Source organism: Primulina tabacum, chromosome 7, assembly GCF_025594145.1.
Source record: "Primulina tabacum isolate GXHZ01 chromosome 7, ASM2559414v2, whole genome shotgun sequence".
Taxonomy (NCBI): Eukaryota; Viridiplantae; Streptophyta; class Magnoliopsida; order Lamiales; family Gesneriaceae; genus Primulina; species Primulina tabacum.
Genome location: NC_134556.1, coordinates 25,359,252 through 25,379,088, shown reverse-complemented (window position 1 = coordinate 25,379,088; position 19,837 = coordinate 25,359,252). Strand labels below are relative to the sequence as shown.

General features: G+C 39.0%; 1 protein-coding gene across 2 annotated transcripts in view; it reads right to left on the bottom strand.

Annotated features, from left to right (window-relative positions):
• LOC142551193 (putative acyl-activating enzyme 16, chloroplastic) overlaps window positions 1-19,561 on the bottom strand; it is a 42,474-nt gene extending 22,913 nt beyond the window's left edge. The window contains exons 1-2 of one of the 2 annotated variants that reach the window (XM_075660282.1): window positions 19,359-19,561; window positions 17,553-17,744 (exon numbers count right to left, since the gene is read on the bottom strand). In XM_075660282.1, the coding sequence (XP_075516397.1) occupies window positions 17,553-17,744; window positions 19,359-19,523 (357 nt within the window). In that variant the 5' untranslated portion in view covers window positions 19,524-19,561. Of the gene's footprint in view, window positions 1-17,552; window positions 17,987-19,358 lie in introns of those variants that run through there. The other variant, XM_075660283.1, reaches the window with a different exon arrangement.
• Window positions 19,562-19,837: the final 276 nt, after the last annotated feature.

Sequence of the window (19,837 nt, the reverse complement as noted above, 5' to 3'; positions counted from 1 at the left end):
ACATTCTTCTGAAAATAATACGATGTTGCAGTCTACTAATTCGGCGCTCCTTCGGTAAGTTTCAGTTTGCTGTATACAATTTGTCGGCTGATAGCTAAACTAACTGACGATGTGTCAAACTGATCATCAATTCGACTATTTGACTGATCAGTTGAAATGACTTTACGATTGATTAGTTGAATTGACTATATCACTAATCAGTTAAACTGACTTAGGGCGTCTTGTTCAGTTCAAATTGATAGTTCAATTGACTTTGTTTAGTTCGATTGTATCAGATCATTTAACTTATTAATCTTTAGTTAGGATGACCTCAGTTCGAACAACTCCAGTTTGAATAATTTCAGTTTAGTGGTTTCAGTTGAGCTAATCGATTCTGCAAACTTCGGTACTCTATTTGTCATACTCCGAAACCTTTAATTCTAACATTAATCATATCATGATTATACTGAACAACCCTTCCTCGGAGTTTTCAATTGGTTATCATTCATCGAGAGGAAAAGTTTGTGGATGTGATTGTACATCATTAGTCCTTACGACCCAGGACAACACTGAGACTCTACATACAAATTATGTACTTTGACTCATTTACTAACTCCACGAGGGTCACAAGTTGGCAAGGTTGGGTGCAATTGCGACATTTATAGGAGCCAGTGCATTGTAGTCGGATATTCATCGCTCACCTATGGGTGACAATATCCTATGTGATCCAACGAAATAGTAGTATATGAAATATGTGGTCAGATGTAACATGTACATTAGGGACAAGGGTTATCTAGTTGTGCATGCGATGACAATATGAATATTTCATGATTGTATCACATAGATATCAAATGTAACATATGCAACCTTTGATGAACCAATGGTTGCAGATTTGATCGAGAAATATGATATGAAGGGACCGTATTGACGTTAATCATAACATATTAGTTCTTGCAGGCACTATCAGTGATACCTAGGGAATCATGGGGCGATGCTACTAGATGTTCTTACCATGATTCGATGGGTTTAATCGGAAATATGATTTCTGACATTCTAATGATCAATTGTTGGTACATAGAATATGGCAAATTAGGGTAAGCTCGAATAAACGATTATGTTCTGAATCAGAAAGAGTTGTGAACTCACGGCTAGCTATATCCCTGAACCACTGAGGGTCATACAAGTACTGGATCATTTGTTTCCGTTGAGAGAATAAATTCAAGAAGTTGAATTTATATAAAATATGATATAGTAAATTCAAGAAGTTGAATTTATGATAATTAAAATTTTGAAAGAATAAATTCAATGAGTTGAATTTATGAAAATTTGAGAATTTAAAATATTGAACTCAAAAGTTGAGTTTGTAAAAGAATAAATTAAATGTAGTGGGAAGTATGTATAATGGGCTCGTGGCAATACAAGTCCTACATGCTAAATAATTAAAGTTCTTAATGGACTTTAATTTAATAATTAATTGAACTAGTTAGACTAGTCAAATTAATTATTTAAGCCTATTAAGTTTAATTCGGGAACCCTTAACCCATAATTAAGGTAATTAGGTCCCTGATTCCTATTTTAGTAAGGGAGTCCACAACCCTAGCCACCATTCACTAAAATTTTCGAAAATTCTCTCCTGACACGCTCTCAAAATTTCAGTCACCCTTAGAATTTTTAGGTTTTGAGCCGCCTTTCGTTATTTGATCTCAACATTAAAATACTTCTAATTTCTAGTGCAATTTGGAAGATAAACAAGTGATCGAGCCATGTATCGGATTAGGAGGATTGAAGAAAGGAGTTCAAGAAGATTGTTCGTAGGGAATACTACAAGAGTTATATCCGCTAACCTCAGTATAGTTGATATTAAGTGATTAATTCACTAAAAATATAATTACTAATACCCTATGAATGTTTCTATTGTTTAAATTATACAAGTGTCCAAATGCATTATTTGATTGTCAAATAAAAATTTTTAAATCTTCTTTTACGTTTTGGACACGAGAAAGCCGATCACCCCAACAGTCCTTTTGTTCTTGTTTCAATAAAGTATCATCTTTTTTACTATTGTTGATTACCATACTATATATCCGAAGTTTCTTCTGTTTTCCCAGTTTTTTGTAGAATGGTTCAAACTCAGTTTGCGAAACATGTTAAATTAGTTTGTAGTGATAATTCCCCTTAATTGAACCTTGCTGACTTCTTTATACATTAGAGAATTTTTCACTTTCATTCTTGTGTGGATAGACCTCAAGAAAAATTCTATTGTTGAGCTCAAACACCAACATATATTTAATGTAGCTAGAGCTCTTTATTCTAGTCAAATCTTCCACTTGTTTATTGGAGTGTGTGTTGACATATCTTTATTTGATATATTGCACACCCTCACCTTTGTTTTCCCGTAAGACTCCCTTTGATTCGTTACATCATAAGCACCCAAAATGTTCATACTTTTTTTTTTTTATTTTTTTTTTTTTATGTTCATACTTGAAGACATATGGATGCTTGTGTTATGCTTCTACCCTTGCCTCTTCTCGAAATAAATTTTTTCCTCTATGTTCATACTTGAAGACATATGGATGCTTGTGTTATGCTTCTACCCTTGCCTCTTCTCGAAATAAATTTTTTCCTCGTGCAAAAAATCTGTATTCACTAGGGTATCCACCTGGGTATAAAGGTTACAAGTTGGTGAATCTTGAAACCAATGAGTCATTTATCTCTGGAGATGTGATGTTTCATGAACACATTTTTCCTTTCAAAGAAACTCCCTCATCTTCTTCAACTAAGTCAAAAGATTTATTTGCTAAAAGTGTCATCCCTGTGCATATTCTTCCTAATCCCCTATCTATGTTTCCAAATGGCACTTCACATTATTCCACTTGGGTTCAACGTGTTCCTAATAATCAGTGGTATTCATTTTTCACACACTTCATCCACTACTCATCCTTTGAATTAGGTCCTTGGTTCGCACAATATTTCAGCTTCATACTTTGCCTATGTGAACCAAGTTTCCACTGTCATTGAACATAAACACTTTTCTCAAGTTGTTGCTATTACGGAATGGAGACAAGCAATGAACAAGGAGCTTAAGGATTTAGAAGACAATGACACTTACTCTATTGTTTATTTGATTCATAAAAAATGGCAGTTGGATGTAGGTGGGTGAAATTTTCAGTAGACGGTTCTTTGGATCATTATAAAGTGAGATTAAGTCACAAAAGGGTACAAACAACAAGAAGGGATTGACTAGCTTGAAATTTTTCTCTTCTTGATAAACTTACTTCAGTCAAATATTTACTTGGTCTTGCTGTTGTCCGTGATGGTTACTCATTCAACTTGATGTAAATAATGAATTTCTTCAAGGTGATTTTTCCGAAGAAGTTTACATGTCTCTGCTACCAAGAGTATTGCAGAGATGGGTAGCCTTTACCATCGAATGCAGTGTGTAGATTACACAAATCCCTCTATGGACTTAAGCAAGCATCTCGCCAATGGTTTGCCAAATTCTCATCGACTTTGTTGAATATTGGTTTCATAAAATCCCAGGCAGATAATACATTGTTTAATAGAACACGAGAGAATGTTTTTGTGGCATTATTGGTGTATTTTGATGACATAGTGATAGCAACAAATAGGAAATAAGAGGCCGCGGATCTGAAGATATCTCTTGACAGCAAGTTTCGGTTAAAAGTGGGAATATTGCACTCAAGCTACTTACTGAAACAGGTCTGCTGGGCTGTAAGTCACGGACAACTCCAATGGATGCTGGCATTAAACTTAGTCAACAAGATGGAGAATTGGTTCCTGATCCCTCTATATATCGAAGATTGATTTGTCGATTATGTACCTCACAATTACACAACCTGATTTATCTTATGCAGTGAATAGGCTAAGTCGGTATGTTTCAAGTCCTCGAGTTCCTCAAATGAATGCAACATTCAACATGCTCAAGTACGTCAAATGAACAATTGGCAAGGGATTGTTTTATAAGTATGCATCGGATCTTAAAGTCAGATATTTTCTGATGCAGATTGGGGAGGTTGTTTAGACAATCGAAGATCTGTTACGGGCTTTTGTTTTTTTCTCATAGAATATGTGATATCATGGAAATCAAAGAAGCAACAATCTCAAAATCATTAGTCGGAGCAGAATACAGGGCTCGGGCATCGTCTACGTGTGAGATATTGTGGATAATTTATTTGTTCAAGATTTATTGAAGTGCTATCACGTTCTTCATTTCTTCGAACTCCCTAGGACTATATACCAACAACATTGATTGGGCATACGTTTTAAAATACATTTATTCTATCAAATCGAAGTGCATATGCTTATATTTTTCTGATCGAAAAGCATGATTTGATGAAAAATTAATGCTAGTTACTATTTTTGCAGCAGATGATAATGAATTGAATGGTAAGAATATGTATTCTGAACAATACGAATTAATTATTACTGATTATTGGTATCACCCCTTGGATGGGTAATATATAGAGAACTGATATCAGTTTAGCCACAAAAAACATAATTACTCAGGTTTTCTTGAAATATATGATTACTTAGTTCCTTATTACTGCTATACCCAAAACCATTTTATTTTCTGTCCAAATTAATTATTATTTATATTTTTTTCAAAACTAGGAGCAGTCTTACCCCTGCTTGCTTGGTGATGTTCATATCATTCACCCATTAGCCCCTTTCCAGTTATGAACGGGAATATATGATGGAGGACGAGAATGAGGCAATGGTTGATAGAAGGATCAGACCAAATTTTGGAGATGGTAGATGAAGTATTCTATTGTTGTTTCGAATTTTATTTATTACTTGTTTGATCCTATTTTTGTAGTTATGATTTTGTGGATTTTATTAGGTTATTTCAAGTTTTAAAGACAATGTTTTGATTTTATGGTGTGAAGGACCAATTTTCACTTTAGTACCAAGTAGGGATGTAATCGAGTCGAGTCGAGCCGAGCTCTTGAATGTTTGAGCTTGGCTTGTTTATAATCGAGGCAAGATCGAGCTTTATTTAACAAATATATTCATGGTTCACGAGCTTATTCAAGCTTTTATCGAACCTAAACGAGCTCATTAAATATGAATTGTACATTTAAATATTTATTAAATTCATTAAAAGATAAATCATACATTTAGAAAAAAATATAATATTCTTATTAAAATTTGTCAATTTATTATAATAAATAAATTTAATATATTTTTCTATATATTTCATAATTAATGTGTTAAATCAATAAATTAAATATCAAAATTATTATTTTTCATCTAAGATATTACTTATGAATTTACTAGCGAACATGTTCACGAGCTAACGAGCCGAATATTGTAGAGTTTGAACTTGATTTGTTTATCTTAACGAGCCTCATTAAACGAGCTCAAACGAGCTTTTATCTAATCGAGCTTTGAATAGCTCACAAACGATTTGGTTCATTTACATCCCTAGTACCAAAGCTTGTTGAATTAAAATTATTAAATTTGGATATAGACTCCGGGCATGGTTAATAACATTGAAGTTGTATTAGAGATAAGATACATAATCCAGATGAGATGATATGGGAATAAGATTGATAGAAAATTTCAGATGTGAAAAGATATATTATAGGGAATAGACAAGCGAAAGGAAAATCATCATTGACAACCAAAAGGATCATTTCAGTAGAAAGGTTGATTTTGAAAAGAGGTCAATTCAGGTAGAAAGATAGATTTAGTAAAATTAAAGGATCGGTTCAGTAAAGAGTAGATCTCTTGTGAGACGATCTCACGAATCTTTATGTGTGAGACGTGTCAATCCTACTGATATTCACAATAAAAAGTAATATTCTTAGCAAAAAAATAATATTTTTTCATGGATGACCCAAATAAGATATATGTCTCACAAAATACGACCCACAAGTTTTTGTCTTCAGTAAATGGATTGATTGAGCAAAATAATCTATTTAGTAGAGGGATTGCTTAGTTGAAGGATCGGTTTAGCAAATGGATCAATTAAAGTAGTAGGATTGACTCAGCAAATTATGATTCATTAGAAAGATCAGTTCTGTGAAGGAATCTATTCATCAAAAGGACTGATACCCCATGGATGGGCCCATTACCCTTGGCCCATCCCTAGCTCAAAAGGAAGACAAGCCCATCAAGGGCCCATGTATTCTCCTATAAATACCAGGTTTGAGTGTTCAGTTATTGGATTCACTATATTGTTTTCAGCAGCGCCCTTAGCTGCTCCCCCCATATATCCTCAGTCTCTAACTTGAGCGTCGGAGGGGCTACGCCAGGATACTCTCCTGGCCCCCTCCTAACGGTCTTATTTGTGATTTCAGGCCCAGGGTAATTTTGAAGCCCGTGTCTGGATTAGTGACGCTTGCGTGGATCGGACCCTAAATCTCCCGTGAGTATCACTTGGCGCCGTCTGTGGGAACACTTGAGTTGAGACGTAGAGATGGTAGGCAAGAAAGGAAGTAGAAGAGTTACCTCGGCATCATCGCGTCCTCAGAGGGGACCCGAACAATCTCATGTTGAGACAAGACAAGAACAACCGCATCTTGAGACGAGACATGAACAACCTCGTCAAGAGGCCAGAACTGAGCAGCCCATCCACGAGACGAGGGTCGAGCAAACCCATCCCAATGAGAATGTGGGAAACTTGACCCTGGAACAGCTGGGCCAATTTATCACTCGAACAGTGGATGAGGCCATGAAGAGGAATCAAGAGTCTATGTTTGCAGAAGAGCAGGCCGCTCGCCAGGAGCGAGAGGAGAATGTGAAGGGCAGTCAGAGTAGGGTGGAGGAGACGCGACCCCTCCCAAGTGAGGAGAATCCGGAGATGGAGGAGATGTGGAGGGAGATACAGATGTTGAGGCAGCAGTTGGGAAGCAGAGCACCGGCACCCAAGAGAGGAAGTCCCTTTTCACTAGCCATTTTAGAAGAAGAACTTCCTCCAACTTTTCGACAGTCGAATGTGGGAGAGTACGATGGACATACTGACCCCGAGGAACACTTGGGGAGATTTGAGAATGCGGCCATGTTACATCAATATTCAGATGGAGTCAGGTGCAGGGTGTTCCTGGGCACGTTGGTGAGGTCAGCCCAGCAATGGTTTAATACCCTGCAGCCCAACTCCATACAGTCTTTTGACGATTTTGCTACAGCTTTCTTGCACAGATTTGCCAGCAGCAAGAGGCACCAGAAAAATTATTTGACCCTGTTCGTGATGAAACAGCAAGAGAATGAAACTTTGCGAGAATTTGTCCAGCGTTTCAACAGTGCAGCGCTGGAAATACCAGCGGCTACCCCTGACATCATGATAAGTGCCTTCACACAAGGACTGAGGGGAGGGGAGTTTTTCAAGTCGTTGGTCAAGAAGCCTCCGTTGAGCTATGATGATCTGTTGGCTCGAGCTGAGAAATATGTAAACTTGGAAGATGCCCAACGGTACAGAAGGATGGAGAGCCGGCCCGGAGGAAGTAGAGTTGAGGGAGCGGAGAAAGGAGGAAGGAAGAGGGGTGCGGGGGAAAGAGAGGAAGACAGAACTAGTAGTAGAAGACAATTCTCATCCCATGTTCCCCTAGATAGGAGTCGGGACGAGGTGATGGAGGTGAGGGAGCCCGCGGGGAGGTGGGAGAAGTCGCGAAGGGTTGGGTACAGTGCTAGATTATCTTCATGGGATAGACGAGAAGGATCCTCATTAAGGAGTCGACAAAGGTCTCGCTCGCCCCCTAGGCGTGGTCAAGGCCCTCCATGGATAAATCAGAGGATGAGTGAGCAGAGAGGGGAAGGTGGATGTCAAGATGTCCCTCAGGAGCTCGTGGAACCGAGGAGGGGAATGAATGAGGATAACCACCCTACGAGAGGAATGATTCATATGATCTCGGGGGGTGCTACTGATGGAGACTCTGGGCGAGCTCGGAAAGCACATGGGAGAAAATTGGAGAACTTTGAGATATATAGTGGTGCAGACTTACCACAAGACCCCGTCATCAGCTTTGGGCCGGAAGACCTCCGGGGCGTTGTGACTCCACATAACGATGCCTTGGTGGTGACGGCCACCATTGCCAATTATGATGTGGCAAGGATATTTATTGATAATGGAAGCTCCGTGAACGTCTTGTTCAAGAGCACGTTGGATCAAATGAAGATGAGAGGATTTGAGTTTGAGCCGGTATCCACCCCGCTGTATGGGTTTGCAGAACACGTCATCTTGCCTTTGGGTCAGATTGTTCTTCCCCTATCCTTGGGGACTGATCCTCGGCGGGTAACAAAGGTGATAGCCTTCACTGTAGTAGATACCCAGTCAGCGTATAGTGGAATTCTAGGACGACCAGCCCTGAAGGATTTTAGAGCAGTAGCTTCCAGTTATCATCAGAAGCTTAAGTTTCCTGTGGGAAGAGGAGTTGGAGTCCTGTGCGGGGACCAAAAAGTCGCACGTCGTTGTTATGAAAGAATCGTGAAGGAAGAAGAAAAGAGAAGTCACGAGCATTCGCATGGAAGCTTGAGCTCAGTCTTGCAGTTGTAGAGTCATTCGGAGAAGCTTCAAAATGGGTAACTTTGTCCTGTGGAGGTACAAGAAGAGCTGAGAGGAAAGTTGGAGAATGCGCTGGGTAAGGCTCTAAAGAGGCATGGGAACGCTTACCACCTTAGAGAACATCTTTACTTCATTTTTGATGTATTTCGTTCCTGAATTTGTCTTACGTTATCAGTTGATATTTAATAAAGCCAAGTTCTTATATTAAGTTCGTGGTTGTTCTTGTATTATGAGGATTATATGAATTTTATTTTACCTGCTTAGGCTGCGCCTAGTAGAGGAGAAGAGTGGGGGGGAGAAAAGTTAAATTTTTCCTGCTAAGGCATCGCCTAGCAGAGGAGTAGAGGCTGAGGTGGAGAATATTTATTTTCCTGCTAAGGCATCGCCTAGCAGAGGAGCAGAGTCGGCGATGAGAGGAGCAGAGTGGAAGAGAATAATTTTTATTTTCCTGCTAAGGTATCTCCTAGCAGAGGAGTTAGAGGGTGGGGGCGTTGAATTTTATTTTACTGCTAAGGCCCGGCTTAGCAGAGGAGTTAAAGGGTGGAGGTGTTGATTCTATTTTCCTGCTAAGGCCCGGCTTAGCAGAGGAGTTAGAGGGTGGAGGTGTTGACTTTATTTTCCTGCTAAGGCATCGCCTAGCAGAGGAGTTAGAGGGTGGAGGTGTTGATTTTATTTTCCTGCTAAGGCCCGGCTTAGCAGAGGAGTTATGAGATGATGAGGTGAGAGTTTGATTTTTCTTGCTAAGGCCCGACTTAGCAGAGGAGTTAGATGGTGGAAATGTTGATTTTATTTTCCTGCTAAGGCATCGCCTAGCAGAGGAGTTAGAGGGTGGAGGTGTTGATTTTATTTTCCTACTAAGGCCCGGCTTAGCAGAGGAGTTAGGAGATGATGAGGTGAGAGTTTGATTTTTCCTGCTAAGGCCCGGCTTAGCAGAGGAGTTATAGGGTGGAGGTGTTGACTTTATTTTCCTGCTAAGGCATCGCCTAGCAGAGGAGTTAGAGGGTGGAGGTGTTGATTTTATTTTCCTGCTAAGGCCCGGCTTAGCAGAGGAGTTAGGAGATGATGAGGTGAGAGTTTGATTTTTCCTGCTAAGGCCCGGCTTAGCAGAGGAGTTAGAGGGTGGAGGTGTTGACTTTATTTTCCTGCTAAGGCATCGCCTAGCAGAGGAGTTAGAGGGTGGAGGTGTTGATTTTATTTTCCTGCTAAGGCCCGGCTTAGCAGAGGAGTTATGAGATGATGAGGTGAGAGTTTGATTTTTCCTTCTAAGGCCCGGCTTAGCAGAGGAGTTAGAGGGTGGAGGTGTTGACTTTATTTTTCTGCTAAGGCATCGCCTAGCAGAGGAGTTAGAGGATGGAGGTGTTGATTTTATTTTCCTGCTAGGGCCCGGCCTAGCAGAGGAGTTAGAGGGTGGATGTGTTGAATTTAAATTTTCCTGCTAAGGTATCACCTAGCAGAGGAGTTAGATGGAGGAGTTGAATTTTATTTTCCTGCTAAGACCCGGCTTAGCAGAGAAGCTAGAGGGTGGGGGTAGTGAATTTTTATTTTCCTGCTAAGGCATCACCTAGCAGAGGAGCGGAGTTTGAGAGGAGAAAAATGTTATTTTCCTGCTAAGGCATCGCCTAGCAGAGGAGAAGAGTGGATGAGGAGAATTAAATTTATTTTTCCTGCTAAGGTGTCACCTAGCAGAGGAGTTAGAGGGTGGAGATGTTGAGTTTTTATTTTCCTGCTAAGACATCGCCTAGCAGAGGAGCAAAGTTTGGGAAGAGAAAAATTTATTTGGTTAGTTGATAACAAAAGATGTTTACGGGGAGCAGAATTTACGGGGATCGACCTGCCCGGTCAGGTCGTGGGGGTGTGGGGGCAACGCCCCCATAATTTTTTCAGAAATCACACAACCATTCGCAAGGGAATATATCAAAATTCTCAACGTACTGGACAAGCGCTCGATGCGTTGGGCGAGCGTGAAGAGGCGAGCGAGTGGCTGCGGGCTGAGCGGGTGTTCGAGGCGAGATGGGGGGCGCTGGACGAGCAGGCGCACTTGGGCGAGGGTGGAGCGGCGTGAGGCGTGCTAGGGGCGCCGGGCGAGCGCTTGGCTGGGCGAGCGTGGCGCTCTGCGGGGGCGAGCGTGGCGCTCGGAGGGGACGAGCGCTTGGCTGGGTGAGCAGGCGTGCTGGGGGCGCCGGGCGAGAGCTTGGCTGGGCGAGCAGGCATGCTGGGGGCGCCGGGCGAGAGCTTGGCTGGGCGAGCGTGGCGCTCGACGAGGGCGAGTGCTTGGCGAGGCGAGCGTGGGCGCTCGGCTGGGCGAGCTTAGGCGAGGGGGCGAGGTGGCGAGGGCGAAGCTTGGGCGAGGTGCTGGCAGGCGAGGGGGCGAGGGGCGAGCGTGGCGAGGAGCTGGCGCGTGGGCTTGGGCGAGCTCGGCTGGGCAGGGAGACGGCGAGGCAGGCGAGGCGGGCGTGTGGGCCTGGGCGAGGGGCGAGCGTGGCACCCAGCAGGGCGAGCGGGAGGATGGCGAGGCGCGACGCGCGGGGCTGGGTGCCTGGGCGAGCGAGGGGCTCGGATGGGCGCTCGGCAGGAGACGAGGGGCAGGGGGCTCGGCTGGGCGAGCTCGGCAGGGCGAGCGGGAGGATGGCGAAGCGCGGCGCACGGGGCTGGGCGCTTGGATGCGTGGGGCTGGGCGAGCTTGAATGGGGTTTCGGCGAGGGTAGCGAGGCGAGGACTCGGGCATGGGGGGGGAGAGCTGGTGAACGAATTGAAGAGAAAACTATAACAAGATTGCGATATGATTTAATTTGTTTCCAAATCTTTGGAGACTGGCAAACGACCGGAAGAAAATACACAACTCGTACCCGGTGACCCGAGGACAACACATCTAATCGAACTTTGAACCTACGATTCAGTTCGACTCGGGAGGGGAGACTGGTGATACCCCATGGATGGGCCCATTACCCTTGGCCCATCCCTAGCTCAAAAGGAAGACAAGCCCATCAAGGGCCCATGTATTCTCCTATAAGTACCAGGTTTGAGTGTTCAGTTATTGAATTCACTATATTGTTTTCAGCAGCGCCCTTAGCTGCTCCCCCCATATATCCTCAGTCTCTGACTTGAGCGTCGGAGGGGCTACGCCAGGATACTCTCCTGGCCCCCTCCTAACGGTCTTATTTGTGATTTCAGGCCCAGGGTAATTTTGAAGCCCGTGTCTGGATTAGTGACGCTTGCGTGGATCGGACCCTAAATCTCCCGTGAGTATCAAGGACCAATCCACTAAATGGATCTCTTTAATAGAGGATCGGTTTAGTGAAGGGATCCGATCTATTTTGTATGGGGTCAGTTTACTAGATGAATTAGTTCTTTAAAGAGATTAGTTCAGTAGAGAGATTAGTTCTGTAGATGATTGATGCAATCGAGGGGTCAATTTAGTGTAGAGATCAACATGTACATTTCATTCTTATTTCAATTTTTTCTCTACCATATCTCGAACGTTGTGATTGATTTATAAGTTCCCACTTTCTTATTATTTTGAACATTTGAACCCATAATCTAAGACTTTCCTTTTTATATTTTTGGGTGTAGGAAATGACGACCCATGATAGCACCATTACGAAACTAGAGCGAGAAATTGAATAGCTAAAAAGGACATTGGAATGTGTGCATCAAGACAAGGCTGGCTGAATTGTTTGAGTTGAGAGATCAATTACGAGCAAAAGTGCATCAATATTATTTTGACCAGTGCTTTCTGTAGAAAAAACTCAAAGGTGTGAAAGAAGAGTTTCAAGAAGCATAGACAATCAACAAGAATTAATGGATACAACAATTGTAGCTCAACGATGATCCCCCTAATCGATTCTGTCACAGTTGTAATACTCAAGTTCTTGTAAACTAACCATTTTATTTGTTCAATGGCACATCATATTCGACATCATATGTTCATACATCTTAAAAGAAATGGTGTGGCCGCTAAATAAAAGGAATATTCTAGATATAGCTCGTCCAATTATTCACATGTGAGTTTTAAAATACCTTTGTCTGATGGTGTTGTGTGTATATATATGTCACTTAATAAATGCAATGTAATATATACTGTATATCATGAAGATACATCCTTCATGTTTAAATCTTGATTGGAAAACTTTACCACTAACTCCCAGAGTTTGGGTGTGTCTGCTTGCAAAAGATCTACGTCCCAATCGTAACAAATTGTTTCCCCATCGTATCAAGTATTTATTTATTTTATCTTATCATATTAAAAAGGGAAACAACTTGTCCTTATTTTCATTCCCTTGGATGCATGAAATTAGTCTCCTAATTCCACTTCCTCGACCTATTGACCCTCTCTCTTAGGATCTATCTATCTGTGAATCGCATTATTGTATTTTTCCTCACAATTTTCAAGTTAGAATAAGGGCAGCACACCCAAAAGTCTGTTAGGATCCTAACTTTAGTGGATATGATTAGTCAAGGATCAAGTGTTGTCATGGGCCTAACGAAGAAAGTTCTAGAATTACTGACTTGGGGAAGAGAAAAGGAGAATCATATAAAAAAAATTGGAGGTGGCTAGAGTTAGTAAGAGAATCAATTATTCTATATTTAGACTGTTGAACAAGTTTTTGCTAGGAGAGGGGATTTAACCCATGTACAGAGGCAACTTTGGGAAATATTTTCTATATATGCATTTATATTTTAACTTCTATCTTAAATCTTCTATTTACCATTCTTGTTGATTTTTGTGGTTTTAACAAGTCGGATGTCAGAAAATTTTATGAAGCATTATGATGTTGATTTGAAAGTAGGGATAGCTTCTTGCATAAGTGGGACCACAAGAATTATTGCACCAGTTGCTCCATGTGGTGACGAGAAAATGAAGGAGGATTTTCAGATGAGTATAATGTTGCGTTGGTGAAGAGGCAAATGGTTGACGGTGTGCACACCACGTGGTTTGGGTTTTTTGTGGGAGCATATGGATTTGGCTTTGGGAGGAAACAAGACACACACACTGAGTGGATAGGGGTTTTGTTGGAGCAGATGGATTGGACTGGGCAACAACAGAAAAAAATTATACCCTCCTTTTGTTTATAATTCAATCAAAGGGTCTCAGCTATTTTATTCTAGTCAAATAGTCTTCCTTGAAGGAAATATGGACTTAAGGTTGAGGATTATTTTCGAGAAAAACAACTCCCTTGAGGATACTTTTGAAGCCTCGGTGCCTTGCCTCTGCACAAGGGGTAGGGATGTAAATGAACCAAACGGTTTGTGAGCTATTCGAAGCTCGATTCGATAAAAACTCGTTTGAGCTCGTTTAATGAGGCTCGTTAAGATAAACAAACCAAGATCAAGCTCTACAGTATTCGGCTCGTTAGCTTGTGAACATGTTCGTTAGTAATTTCATAAGTAATATCTTAGATGAAAAATAATAATTTTGATATTTAATTTATTGATTTAACACATTAATTATGAAATATATAGAAAAATCTATTAAATTTATTTATTATAATAAATTTACAAATTTTAATAAGAATATTATATTTTTTCTAAATGTATAATCAATGAATATTTAAATGTATAATTCATATTTATTGAGCTCGTTTAGGTTCGATAAAAGCTTGAATAAGCTCGTGAGCCATGATTATATTCGTTAAATAAAGCTCGAGCTCGGCTCGATTATAAACAAGTCAAGCTCAAACATTCAAGTGTTCGGCTCGACTCGACTCGATTGCATCCCTAACAAGATGCGATGGAGCGCCTGACCTGTTATCTACGATTTCGTAGGTCGAGCGCCACTTTTAGGCGCCCCAACTTCTCCCTTGATGCCTGAAAATTTCCTAGGAAGCTTTTGAAGCATATGTTTCTTTCCCTTTTTTCGTTCGAGCTTTGTTTTTCTTTTCCTTTGCTTAATTTCTATTTATTAAGCTTAAAACATTGTAACAAAATTCTGATAATTTTTTTAAGGAAATGCTCACGTGACACTAATATATATGTGGTTGTATCAACATTAAGGGCTAAGTGCCAAATAAACAACTAAAATTGTAAAGATATTGTAACGTCCGGAAAATTTGAAGGTCCATGTAACCACATGCAAGCAAGTTATCAAATTTCTTATGTATTTTTATTAAATTGTTTTAATTGCATAAATTGATTATGATAGGCATGTCTACATGTTTAAAATATAGTTTCTACTAGAATGCATAAAAACTGTGTTTTAAAGGTTATTCGAGATGCGATCGAGGAACGGAGACCGTGGATCTTATGAGAAAAAATATTTTATTAAATATTTATTTTTAATTGTCTAATGTGTAGTGAATTTTATTAGCTATTTTTGAAAATAAGGTATTTTGAGGCGTTTTTACGCGCCGAGTCGTATTTTTTAACCGGTATTCGATTTTCATTGAAAATATGAACTTTTCGAGAAATCGACTAATATTTTTACAAACTTTCCTAAACAAAATATTTTAAATATTTACTAATGAGCTTAATGGACCTATTATACTAGGTTAATGGCATATGCTTATACCATGTTTTATATATCAAGTATTAAGCCAAAAACCCTCCTCAAAACTCATCATAAACCCACGCCCTCTCACCCTAGAGTGCAAGGACTCTTCTTCAGCAAAACCACCACACACCACACGAAATTTCGAGAGTAAGTCATGGAAATTTTGAAGAAAATTCAGCAAGCTTATTCCCATGTCCCTCCACCAACGTTCCTCACAGGACAAGTCGTTTTTCGTGCGTAATAAACGCAAAGCACACCTTAATATTTCTTCACTCAACTTTCACACCATATTATATGTTTTGATACATGATTTCATGAAAATCATGATACACTTATTTTATTTTCGTTTTTATGGCTATACATGCACAAAACTAGTGTTTTCATTTTCTAAAAATCTTCCTAGTAATGCTGCCATGGTAGGGGTACGTACTAGAAGGGATGTTTTTCAACATGTTTAAGGGTCCTTAGGAGCATGTTTAAAGGCTGGAAAGGAGAGGGCGAGAAGATGAACGAAAATTTTGGATTCCAGATTCCTAGGGTTTGGGTTTGGCTTCCTAGGAAGGCGCGGCCACCAGCTGCTGTTGGGGCACATCCCGGAGTCTTAAGAGGGTGGTCTTGTGCCCCTAGGTGAGAGGAAGTAGGCTTAGTGTGGTACAGGAAGGAGGGCCGCTCGATTTGGGGGATCATAGGGCTAGGGCATACATTTTTTTGGAAAAAATGGAAGGGGCTGCGCGGAGTACTTTCCTGGATAGGGGCAAGGCTCATGAGGGTCCCTAGCATCGAGCCATGGTGGTCCACGCAAGGCTAGAGGGGCTAGGAGTAGAAGGCACACACCTAGGACACAACCTAGTCGTGGCCGCGGGTCATAGGGACATCCATGCACATCCTCGTGCATGGCTCACTAGGGCTGGTCTAGGAAGGTCTAAGGGGCTCGGTCATGGTCTTAGGAAGGTGGCATATGGACTGGTTGGGTTGGCCAAGGGCTAGGGACGAAGGGATTAATGTTTGGGTCAAATTAGGGTTTAGGTTATTATTAGGTGTTGTTAAGCTATGGTTTGAGTGTGGTTAAGTTTCGAGTCCGTTCGTGTAAAAACTAGGATGCACGTCTAAGTTTTAAAAACGAATTGAAAAATTAGTCGAGGAGCTTAAGTTTACGTCTAAAAAATATTTATGGGTGCGATTTTAGGTGTTATTTTAAGTTTGGAATGATTTGGTCGTCGTTTTAAGGTCTGAGGATAAATTGGGAAAGTTAGGGTTTCAGAGAAAAAAGGGTCATTTTACACCTGAAAAATGTTAGACGTCCTGGCAGTGCCCTGAATACTGTAATAAATGTTAATATGCTTATTTTGGGAAGTTTATGGATTTTATGATTTATGTTAAAGCCGTACGATTTTTCCATTAAAATGTTATTTTACGAAATTGGAAATGACACGATATTTTATAAATAAAAAGGATAGGAAAATATTTTTGAAGGATGTGAATTGACTGTGACAAACATGATATGATATGATATGATTGATAATATCGTGAGGGAAAAGGCCTCAGAGGGAGCCTGTGTATGAGAGAAGGCCCCAAAGGGAGCTCAGATGCAGGAAAAAGCCCCAAAAGGAGAGCATTTACAGGAAAAGGCTACAAAGAGAGCCTGACGATCGTATTTTTATTTTACGTCGGTGCCTATTGCCTGTCCCCATGTGCAATGGTGAGCTAAGACTGATCCGTCGACCAGATGATACGATTACAGCTAGTCAGTTTCAAGGTCAAACTTCACCAAAAATGATATACGATGATGAAAAGTTATACGATTTTAATGAATTATGATATGATGAAAGGAAATGCTTTTGATGAAAGGAAAAATATTTAAAGTTTATGCATATTCATGAAAAAATATTTTGATTTAAAGTATTTTCACTGTTGCATGTGAATGTATATGTATTAGTTGCTATCATGGTTAATGTTTGCCGAGTCAATAGACTCACTAAGTGTGAGCGATGTAAATGAGCATGATTTTTAAGGGAGGACTTGATGGTTGAACTTGCTGGACTGAAAGTGTACACAATCTGAGAACCGTCGCTAGTTTTTCGCAAATAAAACTATGTTTATGATTTATGATTTACTTAAAGATTTTTATGACTTATGATACTTTGGAGAGGCTTTTGAGAGAATGTTAGAGTTAAGTTTATTTTTGAAATAGTGTTAGTTAGGGTGGTTGATGTCTACGATTTTATACTTTGAATTACTTTCTTTTGGATTTTCAAATAATTAGTTGGTTAGTTTATTTTAAAAAAAGTGCAGAAGTATTTTAAAATATATATGTATCTATGTATATTAATTTTCGGCCTAAAGAAAGTTTGAAAAGAAAAAAAAAATTTGAGTATAGTTTAAAGAAAAACGAGTAGTAACATTTCAGATATAGAATGAAAAAACAAGAATTAACGATATAGATGACTAAAATCGTCAGGATACAAACATATTTGATGAATGTTTCGATTTTTCATGATTATAATAATCCTCTAAAATGTAGGTCTAGATATAATATGAAAATAAGAAATATTAGAAATTGACCTGTTTATAAGTCATATTTGTTGGCGGGTCGTGGTATGGATCAACTAATGCTACACGATCACCAAATTTTTCCGCTGAAGTGCTCCAAATATCAGGAACTGCAGTCCATTCTTTAGAAGGTAAGACCTCATTTCCGGATATCAACGCACTTTCTAAAAGGGGAGAGAACTTTCTAATTTGCAATTCTTTTGTCTGAAAAAATAAAATAGAAAACGAGTTTTAACTTTTTTTTTACGCCTTTCATCGCTATTTCTACATTACAAGATAATCTATAACAAAAATTAAGCAAGAGAAGGAGAAATAAAAAGACGAAGGCATTTATTGTTCTTCAACTAATGTCTATTTAAGAATTGAGGGGGGAAAAGGTATTTGATTAAGGTCTATTTTTACTTTTTTTTCTTTCGGGGAAAATTGTAATTTTGATTCTATAATTTGACATTTTTCAATTTTAATCATGTAAGTCAAGAAATGTTGTATCATTCCAATAAACTGTTTTTAATCATTTTTCACAACAATATTGATACGGCGTCAGGCATGTCAGCAATGTATGGTGTTATGTAAGAAATTTTTATCATGTCACGTCAACAAATTTCGATACGAAATCAGATTAGAACTTTGTTGAAAAGAACTAAAATAAAATTAATGACCAACTTAGTGAACCGAGCCTGTAATTCGACGGCTTACAAGACTAAAAATAGAAAATACCTAGGTATAGAGATTAATTTGAAATTTTCTCCTTTTTTTCCCAATTTCCACACTACATAATTCATCAAAGGAGTAAAAAAAAACATGGTTAAACAACAACGTGTTTAACTAATCTCCATCCAAACATAAAATTACTAACCTCAATAATCAATTAATAAATAAATTGATGAGAATTTTTACTAAAATTAAGAATTCTTTTTTTTATATAAGATTTTATAACTTTTTTAGAATAAATTTTTGAGCAAATTTTTTTTAAATATATTTTAGTGTATGATTAATAATTTAAAATTTATCATAAAATAAAATAATTGTTGTGGTACGGGTATTTTAAAACTCTAATATTTTTGTCAATAAAAGTGTAGTTATTATATGAGTTGTCATTAGATAAAATCATTGTAGAAGTAGAACTGGTCATGTTATCACCTAAAGTTAAGCAACTAGGGATGTAATCGAGTCGAGCCGAGCCGAACTCTTGAATGTTTGAGCTTGGTTCGTTTATAATCGAGCCGATCTCGAGCTTTATTTAACGAATATATGCATGGCTCACGAGCTTATTCAATCCTTTATCGAGCCTAAACAAACTTAATAAATATGAATTATACATTTAAATTTTTATTAAATTAATTAAAAATTAAATTATATATTTAAATAAAAATATATTATCCTTATTAAAATTTGTAAATAAATTTAATAGATTTTTCTATATATTTCATAAATAATATGCAAAATCAATAAATCAAATATCAAAACTATTATTTTTTCATCTAAAAGATTACTCATGAACTTATCAACGAACATGTTCACGAGCTAACGAAGCCGAATACTGTAAAGCTTGAGTTTGGTTTGTTTATCTTAATGAGCCTCACTAAATGAGCTCAAACGAGCTTTTATCGAATCGAGCTTCGAATATCTCACAAACGGTTTGGTTCGTTTACATCCCTATAAGCAACCATTCAAGAACAAGACCAAACATCAAAATGCAAAAACAGTAAATTCACAAGCGATGATGCTGTTGAGTCACCGAAGGGTACTTCATAAATGGAATGTCTGAACCAAAAAACACATAATAAAACAGAAAAAGGTGTACTGAAGATTAATGACCTCGGTTTCGCAGTAAACTCTGAAGTTTCGATTTCTTGGACGAAGACACGAACTTCTACTACTTCGGAGTAACTCGGAGTTGATCAAGCTGTTATGTTCAACCAACAAAGGGCGATCACAAGGTCTCCAAATTAAACTTGAACTCAGATGCATCATCGTCATCATTGTGAGAACTGAGAAGGTAGATTTCAACTACGGGATAGTTTGAAATCTATATTTCCTCCGAATTAAACGATAATTCACGATAGAATATTTTAACAAATTTTAGGCAGAACAAATATTTTATATATATATATATAGATACATATATAAATGTGCGTGATCGTCTAATTTTCGTAGGTGGGGGATTGAAACATAGAAATCTCCGGAGACTTTGAATGGGTTCCGAACTTTAGTTAAAAACGGCAAACGGCAACGGATTATATCCGTTATCGTTGGTAATTTACAGTTGTTGTAATTGATCGTGTTGTTGAAAGTGC